This window comes from Chelonoidis abingdonii, chromosome 1 (assembly GCF_003597395.2).
Source record: "Chelonoidis abingdonii isolate Lonesome George chromosome 1, CheloAbing_2.0, whole genome shotgun sequence".
Taxonomy (NCBI): Eukaryota; Metazoa; Chordata; order Testudines; family Testudinidae; genus Chelonoidis; species Chelonoidis abingdonii.
The window spans coordinates 310,171,498-310,195,244 of record NC_133769.1 but is presented as its reverse complement, the minus strand read 5'-3'; the positions used below and the strand labels follow the sequence as shown (position 1 = coordinate 310,195,244).

General features: G+C 42.3%; 1 protein-coding gene across 1 annotated transcript; it reads left to right on the top strand.

The window, feature by feature from the left end:
- Window positions 1–580: 580 nt before the first annotated feature.
- On the top strand, window positions 581–8,480 carry LOC116817989 (snaclec bitiscetin subunit beta-like). The gene is made up of 5 exons (XM_032768564.1): window positions 581–641; window positions 2,448–2,692; window positions 6,108–6,245; window positions 7,248–7,383; window positions 8,398–8,480. The coding sequence occupies exons 1-5, from the start codon at window positions 581–583 to the stop codon at window positions 8,478–8,480; spliced, it is 663 nt and encodes a 220-aa protein (XP_032624455.1).
- The last annotated feature ends 15,267 nt before the right edge of the window (window positions 8,481–23,747 follow it).

The following is a 23,747-nucleotide window of genomic DNA, read 5'->3' as shown; positions in this document are numbered from 1 at the left end:
TTAGGAAGGAGAATATTTAGGCTGAACCACAGGGCAAAATTTCTGACACTGGTATTTTTTAGAATCCCAAAGGGAAGTGGTGGAAGCCTCATTCCTGAAGACACTTAAAACTTAACCGGACAAAGGAATATGAAACACAGTCTGGAAACAAGCCTACAAAGAGAAGTGTTTAGTCTAGATGAGATTAGGGGTAATACTTTCTGTGGGAGTTAGGCACATAACCTGTTTAGGTGTTTTTGAAAACTCCAAGTAGGCGTCTTTTGCATCATTAGGTGCCTAAATACCTTTGAAAATCTGGCCCTAGATCACTACTGAAAATGGTGCTTAGGCTCCCAAGTCACCTAGGTATTTCTGAATATTTTACACAACATAATGAGTCATGTTGATGATAAAACCATCTACCATCTATGGAGTATGATGTAAAGATGATATTTCTCTCCTCTGTTATACTGACATCAATGGAGATGCCCTGGCAGATCTCTTTCATTTCTTACTTTGACCAGCAGTCAGGTGCCTGGATAAACAATTTCTACCTGATATTTACACATTGCAGGCAACAGAGTCGCAAGGTCTCGTAGCAATGAAGTCCCTTCCATTTTTATTCCTGCTGCTAGGTGTACTGGTTCTCCCAGGCTTGGAAGGTGAGTATAATGCATCTAGAATGTCTGTCTGATGCTGCAAAAAAAGAAACATAGCCTCACCATTTGCTTCTTGTTGTTAGCAGCACAGAATTATTTTTAAGTTAATAGAGCAAAAGTCCGAGGCTTTGGGTTTTTTTAACGTAGAATGAATCTGGTGTATTGTTTAATATTTCTGCAATGCAGTGATAATGAGCAAAAGTTGGGTCCTGGTCTAGTGTGATGTGCCCTTGTGCAAGCCTTCTACGTGGAAAGAGCTGCAAAAGGTCCTCAGTAACTCAAAATGATCCCCGTCCTGCCCTCAACCCAGAAGTACAGCTCTTCCTGGTATGACTGAGGCAGGGACAAAATGAAAATGAGCTGCTTTAAGACTGACGGGCATAGAAGATGCTGGGGGAGAGAGAGACTGAGTGTGTGTGTGTATCCATTGTGCTATTGACTTGCCCTTGCATTAGAGGTGGTGTGGGCTTGTGTAACCTGCATACCTTCTGGGTGTGGTATTCTGTCCCATCTAGTGGCACCAAGACCACTGAGAGAAAGAGTTAAATGAATTTGCTCTACAGCCTTAGCTAACAGCCAGTTGGCCTTTAGCTCATGCAGTAGAGACTCCTGCACTAAGCTCCAAAAGTCCCTGGTTCGATCCTGCCCACCAGGGTCTGTTGGGATTATACCTGCACCACCCTAAGGAGTGCTCCAGGAGGGATCTCTCATGGAAGACCTGAGCGTGTGCCTGTACTGCCTCTGAAGTTGGTGCAGCATGCTCTGCTCCTAGCCATCTCCCCTGATTGTAAGGTGGGGTTGAAGGAAGGGTGCAGCACCATAATTCACCCATCTCTCTCCCCTTTGGGATGGCTTGAGTCCTCAGATACTAAAAATGACCCAGAATGTGCAGTATCCTGGCAGGGAGCTCCGAGTGGGGAGATGAAAATGTTCATTGCACCTTCCTCCCCACATTGTTGCTGGGCTAGTGCCAGGCACATCTAGCTCTAGAGGGGAAAATGGGGCTTCCACAAGATGACATTTGAATGGATACAAGCAGATTCTAACGAGGTGGAGGAAATTACCATATGTGCTTTTGGGAGATAAATCAATGATATTTGGAAGTTGACTCCAACTGTGCTGATTGTTTACTAAGAAGGATTTCGGAAAGAAATTGACTGCAATAACTTTCACAAAATTAATCTTAATTCTGGCCTGACAGATCTGTATTGTTCTAGTATTCCTCCTTCTCTCCCAAAGGTGTTGATACACCTCAGCCCCAGGCTGCAATTCATATTGCTAGTTCTGTCCTGGGTCCTCCCAGACGAAGCTTTGCTAATACACATGCTCCTGATCTGCAGAGCTGACTGCTGTGTGAGTCTGGGGGACTGAAAAATACCTGCCAATGCCTTTCAGTTCTGACTTGCTGCACCCCCAGCAGTCTCTCCAAGGGGCACAGCCAGAGAGGAATCAGCAAGCTGCGATGCATTGCACCAACCACTGACATGGTTTTGTGAAGTAGAGAAGTGGATCCATTGTATCCTGCAATGAAAGCAGCAAAATAAGATTGTTTATGACCTCATCAGACCTTGACTCCTAAGATGAGTGCACTTCCTTTGCTGAATTTTCATTGTCCCGCTGAATATCTAGTACAGTGTTTGCTATTAATTATATTCAGTAAATCAACCTTGTTTCACTTTTTATAGACTCTCCCTAGGAACTGTTATAACTCAGTTTAACTAGATTTAAAGAGACATCCAAGGTGAGAGGGAGACATATGGTCCAGAGAGATACCTGGACTTTTGTTCTTCCTGTACCTCTCTCTGGGAGTTGGTTTTGTATTTCTTATAGGTGACAAGAACCCAGATGTCAAACGTCGTTATGTCCGGTTCTTGTCCAACATATTTAAGGGCAGTCAGTCTTCACCTAAGAACATTCAAGTCCCAGCTCAAGCTGAATCCTCCTTTGTAGAATCAAAATTGTTCTGCCAAGGTCCCTGCCGGGATGGATGGTTCAGTAACATGGGCCAGTGTTACAAGTTTGTCCAAGAGCAAAATACATGGGCCGGTGCTGAGGTACCAGGTTCTTCAAAATGAGAATTTTCTCTCTCTCTCTCCTCTTGTTCTAACTTCTTTTACATTTTTTGTTTCTTTTCTCCTTCCTTTTTGATTTTCCTGAAATGTATCAATCATGGAAGAAGGTACTTGATACACATTTCAGGGCTGAACGTGTGGGTGAGCTACCAGCATGAAGCTTAGCAATGTGAGATGCTTGGGTAGCTACGAACCAACTCTTACTCAGCTCTCAGAATTTTTGAAATCTGAACACAGCTCTCATTTAATCCCATCTCTCTCTGGTGGTCAGAATTCACTGCCTTTCAACATTGGCATTTTTCCATCTAAACTCGGGAACAAGCCAGAGAATTTCTAATTCCTTGTTAAAATCCTAACACCAAGTTGGAGGGAAGGTTAGGGTGATTTTTATGCTTGTGAGGCAGTTGGCTCCACCCTTACTCTGAATGTGTTAACTCGTCCCTAGGATGCTTAACTTTTATCTCTCTGCCTCATAAAAACACTTAGAATCATAGAATCCTAGAATATCAGGGTTGGAAGGGACCTCAGGAGGTCATCTAGTCCAACCCTCTGCTCAAAGCAGGACCAATTGCCAACTAAATCATCCCAGTCAGGGCTTTTGTCAGCCTGACCTTAAAAACTTCTAACAAAGGAGATTCCACCACCTCCCTAGGTAACCATTCCAGTGCTTCACCACTCTCTGAGTGAAAAAGTTTTTCCTATATCCAACAAACCTCCCTCAACTGCAATTGAAGACCATTACTCCTTGTTCTGTCATCTGCCACTACTGAGAACAGTCTAGATCATCCTCTTTGGAACCCCTTTCAGGTAGTTGAAAGCAGCTATCAAATCCCCCTCATTCTTCTCTTCCGCAGACTAAACAACACCAGTTCCCTCAGCCTCTCCCATAAGTTATGTGCTCCAGCCCCCTAATCATTTTTGTTGCCCTCTGCTGGACTCTTTCCATTTTTTCCACATCCTCCTGTAGTGTGGGGCCCAAAACTGGACACAGTACTCCAGATGAGGCCTATCAATGTCGAATAGAGGGGAATGATCACATCCCTCGATCTGCGGCAAAGCCCCTACTATAAACAGCCCAAAATGCCGTTAGCCTTCTTGGGCAAACAAGGCACACTGTCAACTATCATATCCGCTTCTCGTTCACTGTAATCCCTAGGTCCTTTTCTGCAGAACTGCTCCTAGTCATTTGGTCCCTAGTCTGTAACAGTGAATGGGATTCTTCCATTCTAAGTGCAGGACTCTTCACTTGTCCTTGTTGAACCTCAATCAGTTTTCTTTTGGCCCAGTCTTTAATTTGTCTAGGCTTGTATCCTACTATCCCTACCATCGAGTGTATCTACACTCCTCCAAGTTTAGTGTCCTGCAAAACTTGCTGAAAGTGCAGTCCACACCATCCTTCAGATCATTAATGAAGATATTGAAACAAAACTGGCCCCAGATCTGACCCTGGGGCACTCCACTTGAACCAGCTGCAACTAGACATGGAGCTGTTGATCAACTACCCGTTGAGGCCGACAATCTAGTCAGCTTTCTATCCACCTTATAGTCCACTTCATCCGCTCATACTTCTTAACTTGCTGCAAGAATACTGTGGAAGACTGTATCAAACTTTGCTAAAATCAAGGAATAACACATTCACTCTTTCCCTCATGCGTAGACCCAGTATCTCCTCTAGAGGGCAATTGGGTTAGTCAGCATGACTTGCCCTTGGTGAATCCATGCTGACTGTTCTGATCACTTCCTCTCCTCTAAGTGCTTCAGAATTGATTCCTTGAGGACCTCCCTCATGATTTTTCCAGGGATTGAGGTGAGACTGACTGGCCTGTAGTTCCTCGGATCCTCCTCCTTCCCTTTTTTTAAAGATGGGCACTACAGTAGCTTTATTCCAGTCATCGGGGACCTCCCCCGATTGCCATGGGTTTTCAAAGATAATGGCCAATGGCTCTGCAATCACATCCGCCAACTCCTTTAGCACCCTTGGATGCAACGCATCTGGATCCATGGACATGTGCTCATCCAGTTTTTCTAAATAGTCCTGAACCACTTCTTTCTCCACAGAGGTCTGGTCATCTTCTCCCCATACTGTGCTGCCCAGTGCAGCAGTCTGGGAGCTAAAGAGTTCTGAAGACCAAATTCCTTTTGCCTTGTCTATGTTCCTCTACATCTTAGAGGCTTGCTAAAAGATATACTGACTTCACTTCACTCCCTGTTCTAATGATACCAGATGAGGCTAGTGCTACATTGATGTACCGATATATATTTGTCAAAATATGTAAATTTTCAAAATGCAGACACTTCTTTCAAATGCACTCAGTGTAAACATTTGCTAAGTGGTGCTGCCTCCTTCCTTGGTTATGGCTATGAGACTGTGTTCAGTTTAAATGGCAAAACAAATGCCCTAATTGTCAAGGTGAACTGGCAAAGGGCTCCTTAGGGCCAAAGCAAACTGCCTTCATTTCAGGCTGCCTCCTGCCTTAGGAGAAAGACAAACCATCCTCTTACCTCAGGATAGAGGCAAAAATCACACAATCTCACTCAGCAGAAGATAGTTACAAGAAATCTCTACCCCATCTTGATTGGTGGATGGCTGGGGAACACAAGAAGAAAAACTATTTCTTAAGCACTTTTGTCCTTTCAATTTTCTCCTTCTTCCTCTTCTGTCTCCACTTTTCTCCCTTTCTGCCCTCTCTCCATTCCACACTTAATGTTCTTGTTTTCCCCTTTATCATTATTTCTTCCTCTCACACCTCTCTGCTCTGGCCTACACCTTGCCAGGGCCTCCCAGAGGATTCAGGGGGTCTGGGGCAGGGCCGGGTCTTTGGCGGCAATTCAGCAGCAGGTCCCTCTTGGAGGGGAGGACCCACCGCTGAATTGCCACCGAAGAATGAAGCAGCAGCGGTAGAGCAGCCTAAGTGCTGCCGATCATGGCTTTTTTTTCTCCCCCGCTGCTTGCGGCGTTTGTATTCACCGGGCAGTGCTCTGAGGGTTTGGCAGCACTTCCACGGTGGGTCCTTCACTCACTCCAAGTCTTCCGCTGCACTGAAGGATCCGCCGCTGAAGACCTGGAGCGGCTCACAGGGCTCCTGTGGGGCCCAGGGCCTGGGACAAATTGCCCCACTTGCCCCTCCCCCCAGGTGGCCCTGCACCTTGCTCCATTTGTATGTTTTTCTCTGCTCCCTTTATACAACTTTATCTCTTATGTCCTATTTCCCCCCTTTCTATTTCATTCTCCACTGCCCTTCTCTCTTCACTCTCTCATATTCTTACCTCCCTTTCCCTCTTCACACCCATTCCCAAATTTTCCCACTTCTCTGTCTCCCCTTTCTGTTTCACAGACTCTTCCCTCACTCTCTTTCCCACTCTATGTCCCTGGGTCTAATATGCTTTTATCATGCAGAGTGTTTGCCAGAGGATAGCAGGGGGCGGTCACCTCACCAGCATCTCCAGTGCGGCTCAGAGTGATTTCCTTGTGAACCTCGCCAGTTATGTAGACAAAAGGACAACCCAGTTCTGGACAGGAGGAAGTCACCAAAAGGTAAGTGTACCCAGAAAAGTCATGAAAATAATAACCAGCTAGGAGAGGTTCACAGAAGGATTGCAAAAATTTTCCATAGAAAACTTATTGGTTTGCAGTGATTTTCAACTTAACATTTTTAGCTTTGAACCCCCGCCCAAAAGTTGGTTTTTGATTGCGGAAAAACCAAACTATTTTCAGTTGCTATAAACAATTTGTTTTCAGATTTGATTTTCTAACAAAAAAATTCTTCAGAACCCCATCCTCCCCCTACCACACAAACACATACACATACATTCCAGCCAGCTCTAGTCCAGAACTGTAGGATGACCTGGGTTCAGGCTTCGCTGGGTAAACTGGCTTGTGGATAATGGGTTCTAGATTTAATTTCTGCCTAGCAGAATGTGAGCTCAGTAGAGATGAGTTAATATTTATCAAAAGCTTCTGTGAATATATTTATTCAGATATTTTGTAATAAATTCACTTGGACTGTCTTCTCAGCAATATTCTAGGAAATGAGTTTACTGGTAGGAGCTTTTGTTGATACAATGAATTTACAACTAGTATTGTGGAATATTCAAAGAAAGTGAACCTCATATTTGTAATCATTACTATTTAAACTAGAAACTTGATTCTATGAGTTATATACGTGCAATCAGGGACTGGAAATGTACCATGTGTCCATTCCAAATGTTTCAAAAATCGAACACCAAATACCTACAATGAACTCCTCGTAAGTGAGTTATAGATTGATGCTGAATAACAAATAGATTCAGGAAAACTGCAACCTATGTGAGGACAATTCACAAAGGGAAGAAGAGGTGAAGTGACTATAATACATTATTCAAAATGAATTATTCATGCAGCTCTATAGGCCAATGCGTGACTGTAGGCAATAAGGGTACACACACATTTCTGCAGAAACCACCTCACACTCCTTTACTCATTTTCAATCCCAGAAGAGTATTAGAATACCTCTCCTCTCTGCAGTTCTCATTAAACTTCTCTATTACTTTTCTGCAGGGTTCTTCTCTGAGCTGGACTGATGGATCACAGACAAATTTCATCCAGAGGCCTCTGAGCTCAATTTTCAATGCCATTGGTGGATTACTTAACAGTATTTTCAAAGTACGAATCTGCCTGACTCTAAATTTAAGAGGTAAAGAAAACAGGGATTGATTTCTGACTTACCTTCAGACACTCTACCTAGTATGAAAGTGTAAGGAACAATTGTTTCCGTTAGATTAACAGATTACGAGGCTAAAAGGTACCACTGTAATCATCAGGCCATAGGACTTCCCTAAATTACCAGTAATTCCTGTTTGAACAACAGAATATCTTTTAGAAAAATATCCAATCTTGATTTAAACATTTCTAATGACAGAAAATCTATCACAACCCTGGTAACTGTTCCAATGGTTAATACCCTCACTAATAAAAATTTGTGTCTCATTTCCAGTCTGAATTTGTCTAGCTTCAACTTCCAGCCACTGGATCTCATTATATCCTTGTCTGGTAGACTGAAGAGCCCATTATCAAATTTTTGTTCGCCATGTAGGTACTTATAAATTATGATCAAGTCGCCCCTTAACCTTCTCTTTGTTAGTGTCAGGGAGATCAATCTAGGTTATCATTCTACGGCATGTTTTCCAGTCCTTTAATCATTCTCGTGGATCTTCTCTGAACACTCTTCAATTTATCAGCATCCTTCTTGATGTGTGGCTATCAGAACTGAACGTATTATTCCAGTGATCCTTTCTGTTTCAAGACAGTTTCCTTGTCATCAGGGTCAGAACTTCTCCCCAAAACACACACACACACACACACACACACAGATCTCCACTATTATAACTCAACCCTGCTCTGTGAACCATTTTCTCCTGGAGCGAACCAGGAAGGTACTCTCCATTTTATTTAATCATGAGCTTTCTTCAGCCTTTCTCTACAAATCTACCCCAACCACCCCATGATCGGATCAATATTTCCTGAATTAATTGGAGAAAATGTCACCTTTTGGTTAGTGCAATTTATATATTTTGTAAACACAAATTGAAAGGAGAATCAGTTTTTCAGGGACTGAGCTGAGCCCAAAGGAGCTCATGTCAGAAGTTAAACTCATTTATAAATTTTTCTGTTACTTTTCCTTTTCATCTTCATTTGTCTTTCTTTCCAGTCCAGGGTATATGGGATGGCTGTGACTGCAACAAGAAGTTATCATTCATCTGCAGTTACAAACCCAATTTGACTCCTCCTTAGCCTGCAACAGGAAGCTGATGCTGCTGATGAAATCTGACCACTTTTACTGCACTCGGAATGTTTTTCAGCCATAATTAATGCGTGATTCTTTCATATAGTAAAAATCAAGATGTCAGTTTAAAAAGACCCAGAATGTTAATGCATATGATATAGATAGAACAGAAAACAGTAGAAGAAATTAAAGTGACTCACTTGTAGACTGCATTTAGAACACTGGAAAAAGGGTGCTATACAAATAATTTCTGATTTGATCTGAATGCTTGATGAAATCAGTGCGCTATTGGGCTTTTCCATGGGAGTTTCAAGAATATTCATGAGAGCTCTTTAATTATTAAATAATTACAAATCATTACAACATTACTCATTTTACCATTTAATCACACCACTTCAGACATTTTAAATCCTGGAAATTCTCCTTAATGTCAGATAAATCCAAAAAAAGTCATTTGAATGTTTTCCATTTTTAAGTCGTTAAATGGCTAGTTCATTGAACCATAAAACCATAAAAAGAAGTACAAATCATATGGAACATTCATGTGTATAGCATTATACACAGAGATGATACAGAGCTTTGTTACCTGAATGGGATGGCATTTTGTTAAAGGAAGCAAAACTTGTTGTTAGGGCGATGTATGTTAAAATGGCTAAAGTATTATACATTACTGTGGTCTGTGTAGACAAAAAACTTCACTTTGTTTTTCTTAATTATAAGTGACTGTATTGCTTTTGACTCATTAGTTAGTTGTAAGTTCTTACTGTAATTGTGTCCCTCCCCAAGACAGGAAAGTAACTGGCAAATCTTCATAGAATCTCAAAAGACTAGTTGGATCATTCAGGTGATAATGGAGCATCGAGGTGAATAAACTTCCCTTAGCAACAATGGTGGGAACACTAACATAGGCCAACTACTGGCATTTTAATGACTGTGTCATCTAACCCTTCTTGGAGGAGGACTTTGTGAGATGGTGGTAATCATAGGGGGTGGGATAGCTCAGTGGTTTTAGCATTGGCCTGTTAAACCCAGGGTTGTGAGTTTTATCTTTTAGGGGGCCATTTGGGGCAAAAATCTGTCTGGGGATTTGTCCTACTTTGAGCAGAGAGTTGGACTAGATGATCTCCTGAGGTCTCTTCCAACCCTGATACTCTATGAACACCAGCTGGCATTGGTGCCTTATCTATACTAGAGTTCACTCTTTTGCTGATAGCAGCGGAGCTGCAGTTGTCAGAGTAATAGTGAGAAATGTTTTTAAATGTACCAATTTTGCTCTAACATAATGACCCCTCAGTATCAGTGGCCATACTTATAATAATTACAGGGTCTGTGACCAATATTGAGGTGAACATAAGAACAGCCCTACTGGGTCAGACCAAAAGTCCATCCAGTATCCTGTCTTGCGACAGTGGCCAATGCCAGGTGCCCTAGAGGAAATGAACAGAACAGGCAATCATCAAGTGATCCATTCCCTGTCACCCATTCCAGCTTCTGGCAAACAGAGGTGAGGGACAACATCTCTGCCCATCTTGGCTAATAGCCATTTATGGACCTAACCTCCATGAATTTAGTTAGTTCTTTTTTGAAACTTGTTATAGTCTTGGCCTTCACAATATCCTCTGGTAAGGATCTCATAGCTCAGTGGTTCAAGCACTCTCCTGAGACAAAGGACATCCCTGTTCAAATCCAGTTGAAGCTGGGTCTCCTATGTTCCAAGCACATGCTCTAGCCATTTGCTAAAGGTTGGAAGGGGGAGACAGCACCAAATCCTTCCCTTCCTCCAAGCCTGAGTTTTGTGTGAAGTTATGCAGAAACCTAACCTCAAGAAGCAGCTTCCTCCCAGCAGCCTGGGCTTAGGTGCCTATCTCCAAGAGAGAAGCAGGGCCTAGGACATACCCTTTTCATTGGTTAACCTAGAGTGCTGGCTTTTGTGGATGACATTCTTAAGCACGTCTCTCCCCATTCACTGTATAGAGATCCTAGGTGGCTAACTCTGGCTTTGTAGTTCACAGTGATGTTTGCATGATTTTTCTAGGTCTCTACTAGTTAGGCGCTGTGATCATCAGCATTGCAATGCCTTAAGTCCCTTTGTGGATCCCACCCTAGGTGCTTATCTGCATCATTAGACACCTTATTACCTTTGAAAATCAGGCCCTTAGACGTATTGGCAGAACAGCCTTGGGAAATCTCCTGCACACTGTAGCTATTCTATGGACAAAGGCCTTCAGTATCCAGGCAGTAAATCCAATATCTTCCATGAGCACTAACTGTCATAAAGCTATTTGTCCTTTTAATTAATTATTGCCTTTTCATGAAAAAATGAATTATTCTGTCTGTAGTCTGTGACATTGAGCCATTATTAGTTTGTTTATAATTTATGTGATAGTAGTGTCCAGAGGCCCTAATCAGGGACAGGGCCTCACTGTACTAGCTGCTATATAAACCCATAGGAAGACATGGCTCCCAACCAAAGAGTTTACTGTCTAATTCATGAGCTGAGCAGTTGAGCTGATGAAGGAGTTAGGATATTATGAAGCAATGACCTAATTTGCAGTGCTGTTTTCCCAGGCTTTGTTACAATGTCACCATCTGTCTTTTGAAATGTCTTCACTGTTTGTTCTCATGTGGCAGTGCACAATGGGGCTGGGAGTATGGAGGAGGTTATTTCCCTCCACAGAGGATTCCTGAATAGTGTTTGTGGTAGTTACATCCAACTACTTGCAGACAATTTGAAGAGAAGTGGGAGACAGTACAATTGATCACAGGCCTACCAAACCATTCAGTCTCTGCAGTAGTCCCATGCTAGGGTTTTTTTTGTTTGATTGATAAGACAAAACCAAAACACATAAACAATCAGCCAATACGTTGGCCTACTAACCTTTGAGATCTGGTCCCTCAAGCTGTCAGTGACATTAGGGTAGTGGCTGTTTCTATGGGCAAATTGTCATTTCAGAGCTTTTCCTTCTTCCTACAATGCTGAAGCATGCTTTTCTGAGACGTATATAATACAATGAGAGCCTGATTTCCTAAGCTACGCACACACAATTGTCTCCCTTAATTGTGCATGCAACTACTATAACATGCAAGCAAACTGGGTAAATGTGGGCACTTGATTACTTGCACATACAGTTACATGTATACCTGAATTTTCAGTTTGTCTGCCTTTCTTTTTGCTTGTCTAGTTCATTTGTGTGTGCAAGTACCTGATGTCACACATGATCACACAAATTAGGTGTTTGCTTGCAAATACACAATTTTGAATAAATGCCATTCTTGGATAATCAGATAGAAAACTTTTTTTTGTCAGATCAAAAGAATCAACACTGCAGTAAAATACCATAGATTTTGAGTAAAAAGTCCACAGGGGTCCACAAATGACCTAAATCAAGGACTCCTAACCCTATGGCACCTTTTGCTTTATTGCCATAGAAATGACAAATGACCCCAATAACTGTCCCCACTTTGATCTGGTAGGAAACACATAAACCCTGCCCTCTTCTTTCTCAGGCAGGGAAGTGGTTTCTGCAGGCAGCCTACAGTTGGTCATGCTGAAAAAAGAGAATTCAGGTTAATGCAGCTTCAAAACCACTAAAATACACCGCAGAGCCCTCAGCAGCTTTAGACACAGCCTTCACCTCAAGAGACTCTAACAATTTTCTCCTTGCCTCTCCGTAATGATGAATGCACAGGCTGAAATACACAAAAGGGTAATAAAATACCCTGTGAAGGTGTTGAAGGCACTGCTACAGCTTTCCCAGTACTGATACATTATCTCTGCCAGTATCTTATTTGTGAAAGTGGCACTGTGGAAAGTGGCAAAAAGTAGAAAATAACACGTTCCAATTAATAATTAGTAGCACTGGTAGCAGAACACCTGCTGCACATGTGTGAAAAGGCTAATTAGGAAGGAGAGGAGATCTTTGACAATGCACCAGCAGAAAGGGAGAAAGCAAAAATGGACACAAGGAAGGACCCTTTCAGAGGAAAGGGGTAATTGCATAGGGATCTGGGAGGAAACCTACCTTTTTCCTCTCATGGTTCAAAGTTCCTTTGTTCATTTTATTGTGAATCAGCAAGAATTGACATTCTGAGTACTAGCAAGACAAGAAGACACGGTGTCTCACTTTACTGCTTCTCTGGGGCCTCTCTACACAAGGGAAAAATTAGAAACCATTTCCAATGTTGCTCACACTGGTTGAGCTGAACAAGGGCATGTTGGGAAACCTAACATAACTGCTGGTCATCATTTGCAGCACTGTGTTGATTACCCCTATTGTAAGCAGGGGTATTTGCTTAAAATGTTGTTAGCAGCAACAGGTCAATCTACTCATTATCATGTATTTATAATATTATAGCACCTAGGAGCTCCAGTCATGGACCAGGATCCCATTGTGCTAGGAGCTGTACAATCTCAAAACAAAAAGAAAGTCCCATTCAATCTCACCAGTGTTAGCAACGGAGGGAAATTTTCTCAAAAATATCTCTAATGTAGATTTACAAAGGGATCTTAGAAACTTAAGTTTGGTAGTTAATGCGAAAATGTATCCTATGAATTCCCATTCGTCATCTTTGCACTTCATAGTAGTAGTAATATTGGTATTATTGTAATGGCCAAACAATATCAAGGTCCCATTGTGCTACACAGTGTAAAAGCACACGAAACAAGGCAACGTCTGCCCAGAAGGGCTTTTGTGTTCACTTCAAAAAATCCAGTTTCCTGGCGCAAATATTCACGGAGAGTGAATTTCAAAGTATACATACCAGAAGTGCACGTATATTTTTACCCAGGCTAAAGGACTGCAGAGCTAGAGCAAGGAAGCTAGCCCCTTGAGTGATTGATGAATATACTAGAAATGTCTGGATGACTGGGAAAACAGAAGCAGAGATTAACCAGGCCCTCAGATACTACAATATAGGGCATGGTAAGAACCATGGTTGGAGAGATTGAGAGAATGTGTGTGCATATAACCAAGCAGTGATCACAGCCAGATTGTGTGGGTGTGGGTGGCAGGACTAAGCAGTGGTCACAGCCAGATCAGAACAGGAAGTCTGGCTGCCCATAAAGTAAGGATAAATGCAAACCGACTTTCTGGGCCAACAACTGAGAGGAGCCCATGACCAAGGAGCTAGGAGCAAGAATCTTCCAGTGCATGAATGCTGCTTTACAAGCTTTACACAATCTTTACTGCAGTGGAGAAATGTTCAGTGGTTTAATTTTTAATATCGCAGCCGATGGTCGAGAAACACTGAGAATATCTGCATGTAAAATATATCTTGATCACAATTTGTGCTTCTCCTTCATTCTACCCCTCCCCCTCATCCTCTCCCTTTTTAATCAATCACAAAATCACCTTGAGGATGTGCAAGCTTCTGCTTCATACCAGCAGCTTTTCTAAGTACTGCCTGGATTAAACCAATGGTCTATGTATATAGCAAGATAAGATGATCAGTACGAGTGCCTTTGAGTACAAAAGGTTGATTTCATTATTTTAGACCCATGTAACTGCAATCAACAGCCTACACTTCAAATCAGGAGAATCATTTCTGAGACAGCTAGCAGAGAAACTCAGACTGTGCATTAATAGATTCAGGCAAAATATTGCCAGTTAGTGTCTAATTAGTCAGCTCTGTATGTACACCAGTAGCAGTTGAAAAGATCTGCTTTATTCTGAGTTTCGGGAGCACTCATCACATGAAACAATATTTCATTAGAGGTTGATTTCTTGCAAAAGTCCTTAACATAGACCAAGGCTTTTCAACAGTAAAGGCTGTATTTAAGAAGGAAGGGAAAGAAAGTCATAAGAAATAACTATTTTAACAGATGAACAAGGAATAATTAATCCTATGCTTCTCATACAGAATATAAAGCATAAAGGAGGATGTGACTGATGGTGTAGCTCAGCTAAGAACATTCTTCATAGATTGAAGTAGACAGGTACCGTGTGTGGGGTCATGACAGTACAGTCATGCAAGAAAAAGCTTTGAACAATTAAAAAAAGGGAATTCTTCACTACTATTTCAGAAGTCAGCCCACAATTACATTTTTGTTAACTCTTTGGTGGTTTTGAAAGGCTCAGAAAATGGACTGTTTCAACACAAAGGCCTTCTTTTTCAACTCTGTTGTACCTTTCCTTCTTTGAAGAGCTATAACATATTGATCATTTCTGTAAAGACTCTTCACCTGTCAAGCACTATTTTTGCCCTGTACCATACAATCTTCACATTGAAAAAACATGTTTGTATGTTTATGGTGCCTCAGAAGGTTTATCGTATCCATTAAAAGGGATTAAAGTTGCTTATGTCTTCAAAAAAGAAAGCCACATTTAGAATTATGTGATTACAAAAAGAAAAAAAGGAAAATTTTTGTCCTACATTTCATTAATGAAATGTCATACAGGTCTGTCACCTCAAATTCCAAATTCCTGCTGGAAGAAAGTGTCTTGAAGGGTGTGGTTTTTACAGAAACTCTGTGTTATTCAATGGATTTTACTCCACAGAGCAGAAAATGCTGTGCAAGGTGGAGTCCCAGACTATAAACTGATCTAATAAAAAGTAGTAACCAAGAAAGTCTCTTTGCAAAATTACTAAAGGTAAAAAGGACATTATCAGTCTAATATGAAAGCAGGAGAGATTATTCCAAATTGACTATTTCTACATATGTTTGGATCTCTAGCAGTATAAATTTGATATACAATTGACATGAATTAATTCATCACAAAATATGTATAACAGTAAATGGTTCTGATTCTACAAACCTTTACTTAGGCAAGTAGCCACTACTCACATAAGTCATCTCACTGAAGTAAATGGGACTACTTGTATAGAAAAGTTTAAAGCACTGGACCCTTACTATGCTAGCGTTAACACTGGGATTTTGATGTGGACTCAAGGATTAAGGAGGAGCGTGATGGGAGCTGCTTCTTTTCCCCATGCTGTTGTGCACAGTATATGCTCTTAGCGAACAGTGCTTCATGTTGTGGAGGAAAAATTTTTTAAAATGAAACCACAAATGGAAAAATACGTCTCTTAAGTTATTCTAAAAGGCTTTCACTGTGTTCTTGTGTTTTATGTTACAGATCAAAACAATGAGTCATCTTTAGAAGGTGGTAATCGATTGGGCTGAGATCACATAGCACAGCAACATTATGAGGTTTTTAAAATTTATTTGTTCTGTAATAGAAAGAAGAAAACATGTAGGTGCATTAGATAGAATGTATGGGACCTGTCTGAGCACGCAAAGGAAAAATAGGTCTCCATGCTATGCATTCTGCTTACCAATGCCATTTTCTTTAACGCTTAATTTTTGTATTATATACCCAGAGAGTTTGCTGCTTTTTAAATTGGGTTGCTCAGTGCAGAGGAGAAGACTAGTCTAGACTGTTAAATGGAATTAAATCAGACAAAGGAGACTGTGTAGAATGGATGACTTATAGGCAGGGATGGTAGCTCTGTTTATTCTTACCGTTACCTGACATTTTCCATTTTAAGACTCTGTTTTCAGTTGTTAAACTTCAACTGTTTCATTTCCGTTCTGGGTGTCAATGTTTTTGAAAGTTTCAACAAAAATTGCTGAGCTGTGTGTGAGAATGGGCTGAGAGGGAAATATGTTGGTTTGTCCCTTTTTAAAAAAAAAAAAAAAAAAAAGAAGCTATTTCATTGAGAAGGTCTAACACAGGGTTTTTCAAACTGGGGTCACTGCTTGTGTAGCAAAAGCCTCTGGCGGGCCGGGCCGGTATGTTTACCTGCCCCATCCGCAGATCCGGCCGATCGTGGCTCCACGGATCGGAGCCCGCCCCACCAGCAGCTTTCCCTACACAAGCGGCAACCCCAGTTTGAGAAACACTGATCTAGTGCCTCCAAGCTTTGGTGTAGGGACTTGGAATCTGGCAGGGAGGTATGGCCTTTGTGCCAGAGATGTGCCTTTTGTTATTCTTAAAAAAAACACCACTTACATTTGATTAAATTAAAGCATTTGAAAAATGGTGGTTCCTACACGCTCAGTAAAGGTTCAGAGCTACAGTATCTGAAGATTCTGTCCACACTAGGCATGCTTCAGACTGGGGCTGAGAAGGACTTTCCCTGCAATTGCAGCTCTGGACTGCTGCAGCCTGTGCACTATGGTCAGGCTCTGAAACTGAAAGTAGTGAGACTGTCTCTCCTCTACTTTCAATGCCTGATCTGCTGACACCCAAGCAACTGGAGGAGGAAGCTACCTGAATCACATGCAAAGGGGACTAGAGCTAAATCTAGGGGGGAAGAGGCAGGGAGAGTACATTGGGACATGGTGCCTGAAAAAGGTGAGGAAAGACAGGGACTGAAGGCTAACTTAGGAGAGAGGGAAACTGGGACTGGGAGTTGGGGTAAAGGGCAGATTGGGAGCTGCTGGTTTAGGAGACTGGGGCTGAAATGAGATGGAGGGAGTTGGGACTGGGACAGGGAATCCATAGGATTTACTAGACAAGAAAAAGGGGACTGGGATGATAAGCATGAGGAGTGAGACTGGGACGAGTTAAGTGAGGAGAGTGGCACTGGGACAAGAAGCCTGGGCTGAGGAAGAGCCAGGACTGTGACAGGGACAGATTGGAGAAGATGAGGCAGAAGGTATCACACTTGGAGGGAAATGGGCAAAAAAATCTGTGCCCACAAGAGCACATTCCCCTTCAGAGCATGGAATCCAAGATTGCTAAGTCTCACCATTCCTCTGCTGTTAGCAAATACCTGTGAAACTCCCTGCCAAAGTGTCTCATCCCTCTATAGTGCTAGTGCTCAGAGATAACTTACTATTACAACCAGCTATTCCATATACCAAGAGGCAGAGGTTTTTGCAGTGGATCTAGAGATTCCATCCCTGCCGATGACCCATGTGCATGTCAACATGATGCCACATGATGGAAATTCTGTTGCTTCAATTTGCTTTTTTTAAAAACCTAGGAAATTACACGCAAAAAAACCTGTTGAAAGAACATTAATAAGGTTACTAAGTTAAGCACTCAAAAATTAGGAAATCCCTAACTTTAATCCCCGTCCTCCATACATATGCATATGCATTTTGAATAATACAGTCACATAATTACATAATCACATACTATTTTTTCCACTTGCCTCATTCAGTTCATAGGATAGGCAGTACTCACATTGTGACAGCTATTCAGTATTTTATTGTAGCCTCATTGTTCAACAGGTGGTTCCAGGCTTTATTTACGCCTCTCAGTGAATAACTATTAATTGCCTCATTGACTTTTCTATGGTGCTCATAACTATGGTATCTGAGTGCTTCACAAACAATTATTATTTTTTCTGGAACACCCCTGTGAGATGTGGGGATATTTTTATCCACATTTTACAGATGAGGAGAAAGAGGAAGATTAGTAAATATTTTGGCCTTAATTTTGAGAGCCCAATTTGGGATACCTAAGATCTGATTATTCAGACTACTTGGCACTTTCGGATTATTCAGAGTACTTGGGTTGGGTTCATGTGCAAAGGGTCCTCTCTACAGAGAGGGCTAGGGAATATGGTCTGGTTCTAAATGTGTAGTTCTCATTGCTTCAAGGCATACAACTTTCAGTCTCACAAGTAGCTTCTATCGTGACATTTCCTGACTTGCCCCCAAGAAACTTGACATGGACCTGTCATTAAATTCCCCTGAGTATGGTGAGCCAGCAGAGCCAGGAGTTGACCACCTGCATCCAGGGTACTGTATAGGGCCCCTGAACCCATGCTACATGGAGGATGACCTCAGAGTGCTTCCAAGACGAAGGCAGATTTGCTTAAATATAAAGGTCTGTTTTAAGAAACACTCCTTCCCAACTTTGAGCAACATCCTCCAGTCCAGACAGATTAATTTATTAAATCACATTGACTAGCAAAAAGCTCCTAATACACTAGACCAAAGAACAAACTCTGAATAATCAAATGAGCTGTGACAGCTCTGCTAAGACAAGCTTACACTTTTATTTTAGGTGAATGGACTGAAAAGTCTACTTTATCAGCCACAAAAGAATGTCCTTGATGAAGGCCATTTGTGACATGATGTCCTTCAGCAGAAACAAACTCATACTTTGGAACTGAAGACAGGGGCCAAAACATGTATGGTATGCTCAGTTTTCTTCTGAGGAATGGACATTTAAAAAAATATTGGTGATTAACTTCAATGCCAAGGATCTCAGTAGCAATTAAAATGGGTTAAGACATGTGCTTTCAATAAGAAAAAAGACCTTAGTGTTATTTTAAAATGAAGGGCCAGATGATGCTTTCCGGCAATGGGAATTTGGAGTGCACAAGGATTCCTGGGTCAGGTCCAATTTAAAACAAGACAGAGCTATATAGAAGCCAAGGGTTCACATTTCATTGAGAGATAAATAATGAACTGTAGCTCATAGATGCACTTTTTTATGTCTAGATTTCAAAAGTGGGTAAGCGTTATTATCCCTTTTTACAGATGGAGAAACATGTTTCACTGAGAAGTGAAATTTGTCCACCATCACGCAGGAAGTCAGTGGCAGATTCATGAACAGAATTCAGGTCTTCTAGTCTGGTGCCCTATCTACCGGCCCTGGCTTCCTTCCCATGACAAAGGATATACATTAGATGGGAAGTAGACTGTGTAAAAGTTTTGCAATGAAACCTCAAACAAAGCAGGCAAAATTCAGCAGGGTTCAGATTTTGTTACAAACACCAAACACAGGCAAGGGTCTCTGAAACATTCACTAAGGTTCATAAACTTTCTCATGAGTCTTGGCTGTGGTTTCTGTAAACCAGGGCTGAGTTTCAATTGAAAGGCCTATTTATAGTTTTAGGCAGAAATCAGGCCAAACACAGTGGTTTTGCATGGTCTCCATCTGAAACTAGGCAAAAATTGGCCATTTCAGCTGATTTTCACTTTGGGTTTTTTTGGGTTCATTCAAAATTGAAACTATAAGCAAAAATAAGGGTGTGTGAACCTCACAAGCCAAAACTGCAAAAGGTTTGCATAAAGCCCTGGGAACTGAAACCACTGCAATTTTCATGTCTGTAATGGTAAGTAAAGATTGCATGTTGAGCGATAGTTTTGTAGGATTTTAAGAAACTATGTCTGTTGAAGAGAAACTTCATCATAAGTAGGTGGATTGAGAATGTAATAGAATGAATTATAAGTTATTTATTCCTCTGGGGAAGAGGAGAGAAAGGGAGGAGGTGAAGCTGACTTGATACTGCTCTTCTTACAGACCCCCCCCTTAAGAGCTTCCATTACTCCTGAGGACATTCTGTGCCAAAAAATTAAAAATTCTGTGCCAAAAAATTCTGCAAGCTTTATTTGTCAATAAATAAATGAATGCAGAGGCTCCTGCATGGCAGTGGGAAGCACAGGCCACTGGTTGTACGAAGGTAGGAGTTCCCCCTGCAGCCTCCCAACCCCTGGGACATGGACTCAGTTGTGAGGCTGCACCCAGTCATGACAGCACAAGGCCTGAGCCTACCCCAGAAACACCCTGGGGCCCTGCCCCTCTGCACCAGGCGCACCAGGTCTGGGGCAGGCAGGCTCAACCAGGCAAGATCCAAGTGTGGGAAGATCCAGGTGTGGGGTGAGAGGATTCTGTATGGGACAATCTGGGTGCCTGCAGGCCACATGGGGGGGTCTAGGTATGGGGGGATCTGGATGCACAGAGACTCGTTGGGGAAGGGGTGTTCCAGGTGCACAGGCAATGGGACTCTGCAGGGACTTCCAGGTGAAAGTGCTGGGGCTCAACGAAGAGGTCTGGGTGCTGGGGGAGTGGGGCTTGGTGAGATGGGGGTCTGGCTGGAGCTAGCTGGGGGTCAGTGGCATGGGGGTCTGAATGTGGGGGCTTGGACTGGTGCTGGGGAGTGGGGATCATCAGGGTAGAGGTGTGAGTGCAGGGAGCTCAGTGGGGGGTGGTCTGAGTGCAGGGGTGAGGGTCTGGAGGCAGGGGGACTGGATGCAGGAGGGCTCCAGATGCAGGGGTTGAGGTTCAGTGGGGTGGGGTTCGGGTATGGAGGGCTAAGGGGGTTCTGGGTGTATGGGGTGAGGCTTGGCATGGGTGTCTGGGTATGGGATGGCCAGATGCATGGGGGTTGGGCAGATGGGGGAGCAGCTGCCTGTACAGTGACCCCTCCTCTCGCAGTTGAGGAGCAATGGAGGCGGGAAACAGAGGAGGATGCTGAGCTTCCTGCAGCTGGAGGTTTCTGGAGGGTGGGACTGACACAGCCCCAGACACGCCTTGAAGGGGAAGAGGAAATCCCATCCTCTCCTGCCTCCAGCACAGCTGGGACTAGCATCTGATCTCAGATCAGGGTAGGAGCCACTGGCTGGGGAGTCCCCAGCCCTGAGGTGAAGGTGATTTAGCTCTCTGCCGGCTGCTCTGGGTACCTGAAAAAATGTATTTGCGCTGCTAAGGAGTGGTGCATGACTGCTCTTCAGCTTCCCTGTCAGATAGTCAATTTTCTGCTGGGAAGGAAAAAAATCTGTGGGGGACATGAATTCTGTACGTGTGCAGTGACACAGAATTCCCCAAGAAGTAATTCTATTGTAAAACTAGCAATCAATATTTCAACATCGAAAATCTATGCAGCTCACATGTCTCAGCTATGAAACTCCACAGATGTATAACACCAAAAGGAAGCCCTGTGGTTAGGGTTGCCAACCTCCAGGATTATCCTGGAGTCTCCAGGAATAAAAAGAAAATCTTTAATTAAAGCTTATATGATGTGATGAAACCTCCAGGAATATGTCCAATCAAAATTGGCAACCCTATGTGTGGTCCCAATGATGGTACAAAAGAACTAGGAACTAAGAGAAGATGAGTCGCTGACTCAGAGTGTGATTGTGACTGTAAAGAAGCTATTTCACCTCCTTGTGATTCAATCATCCTTGCTCAAAACTAGCTTTAAAAAGCAGGCATCACTGAAAACTACCTGTTCAGATTGACCTATTTGATGAGTCACTGTGCATGTGATGTTTCTGGAAACTTTCTTGTCACCATCAATATACCTTATGAAGGTCAAGAACGCTGAGGCAATAATCACAGCTGGATGTCTCAGGTTCATTGTACCATACAGAAAACCCCGTAAAAGGAAATTAAACTATAGCAACCCGAAGCTATGGGGACAATGGATAAAATTTTCAAAAACATCTATGGGACTTTGGAGCCTATGTCCCATTTTCTAGTGTGACTTACCATTAATTTACTATCATTCGTTTCTGTTGGGTTATTTTACACATCAACATGACTAGATATAAGGAGGTGGAACCAAATAAAATGAACAGTCATAAACTATTATTGCCCCTGTGCTGAGTGGGAGAAGATTTTTGGGGCCTTGGAGTTCATTTTTTCATTGAAGGAGAAATCAGTGACTCAGAAAAAGGGTATTTTACCCAGTATCTCTGCAACTGTGTACAGTCAGCAAGCTCTTTTCTTTAAATTATGTTGTTCTAAAAAAGGAAGAATAATTTAGCATAAGCAGAAAGTTAACAGGCAATTTGAAAATTCAGTGTCCACCCTACTCTTCTGACTCTGGTTGTGGACTTTTACCGTCCCAAAGGCACTTTCTCCCAAGCAACACGTGCACACAAACACACGCACAAAACATGAGCTCATTTAATTTCTTTGTTCCTTTGACTGAATATTTAATGGTGGCAAATATTGCAGCCAATGTGGACAAGTAAAACATTTACGTACAAAATACTGTGTGAATCCAGAAGCTAAAGCTCGTGGTGGCTTATGGTTTATGATGCCTATTCCTTTTCCTGGCCCTGGAAGTACTCTGTCAAATCTATCCCTTCTAAGGATTCTTCCTTGGCTTTAGGGCAGCTTGTGGCTGTCGAAGCAGCACATCACTACCAATACACCAAAGAGAATAAGCCCCCATCTATTTACTTGGTAAAGATCTTATATTAGTTAAAAAGCACAAATGTCAAGGGGAAAAGGTGCTGGAGAGCATAACTCTCAGAAACATTCAGATTGCAATTACTGTAATTATATCTTTCAAAGGTAAGGTATGAAAATTATTACGCAAATGAGAGAACAAGGAAAGCACAGGGAACAGCACATTATTTTTCATCTTATCTTTGTCTCTGTGCCATTGTGCTGAATTGCTATGATTATGTTCTGTTAAAATCTTTTCATTTTTCTCACTGCTCTCTAGGGATCTAAGGCTCGCTGAACAAAGCAGGGTTATCAAACCAATTTCAATTTCGCAAACTCCTCATGGGAAATCTTTATGAAAATGCAGACTTCAAAAGATCCGATGCCTGTCTAACTTTCTTTTAGGGGTTTGATAAGATTATGAACAAGACTGAATGCATCAGTGCTGCATTTTCTGTAGCAATATTAAGGACGTAAGAAATTTCAACAACAAGAAAAAGCCATCAAGCCCAACATGTCTCGTCCTTTTGGTTTAGTTTAATCCCACCTTCCTGATTTCTTGCCATGCTCTTCAATCTTTTCCTCTCCTGAAAAATGAAGCGTCTCAAAATTCTATTATTCTCTGTTCAGTCACCTCCTGCATAGGCAACTTATTCCATGTATCTGTTGCCCTTTGCATGCCGTAGCCCCACTTGAGCCTCCTACTCTTCTATTATTGAGATGATGACTCCTAACCTGTGAACTCCTTACAGTATTCAAATGTGTCTCCATCAATTTTACCCCAAGGCTTTTAAAAATATTGGTGACATTAAAATGCTGGTGGTGTTTGTTAATTTTAAGAGGCACTCCTTATACATTGAACCCAGCCCTTGTCAACAACAACTAGCAGGATTACATAGAAAGAGAGAGAGGGAGAGAATGAGAGAGAGAGAGTGTCTACTTAATAGCTCCCTGAAAACAGATTGTTTCCAGGCAATGTTTGCAGGAGTCACTATCTCAATCGCTGGCTGATGCATCGCAATGCTCTGCATCAGTGGAAGTTGGTTCCCAATGGGAGTGGTGGGGCTGCAACTAGCAATCTGTACCCTCATCTCAGCCCCACAAAGTGGTCAGATTTTCAAAGTAAAATACTGGCGTGCTCACACTGGGGATGGCAAAGGCAGAAGATAAAGGAGAGTCCCTCTCCCTCTTCCAGAATGAAAAATAGGGACATTTTACAGAGAACATCAGGATGGGAGAAACCAAATGTAGCCCCCTATTGCTCCTTCACTGTTCTCCTAGTGCTAACCTCTAATGTCCGGTCTACTTACCACATCATCCCACCCGCATCCCACCACAACTCCACCAATCCACCTGCTGCTTCATTCTTTCCTTCTTCTCCAACCTCCCATTAAATCATACCAATCAACCCAT

Coding starts and splice junctions, on each gene's coding strand:
- LOC116817989 (XM_032768564.1), top strand. CDS start 581: ATGAAGTCCCTTCCATTTTTATTCCTGCTGCTAGGTGTACTGGTTCTC. Junction 2,693..6,107: donor ATACATGGGCCGGTGCTGAG/GTACCAGGTTCT, acceptor TTTATCATGCAG/AGTGTTTGCCAGAGGATAGC. Junction 6,246..7,247: donor CAGGAGGAAGTCACCAAAAG/GTAAGTGTACCC, acceptor ACTTTTCTGCAG/GGTTCTTCTCTGAGCTGGAC.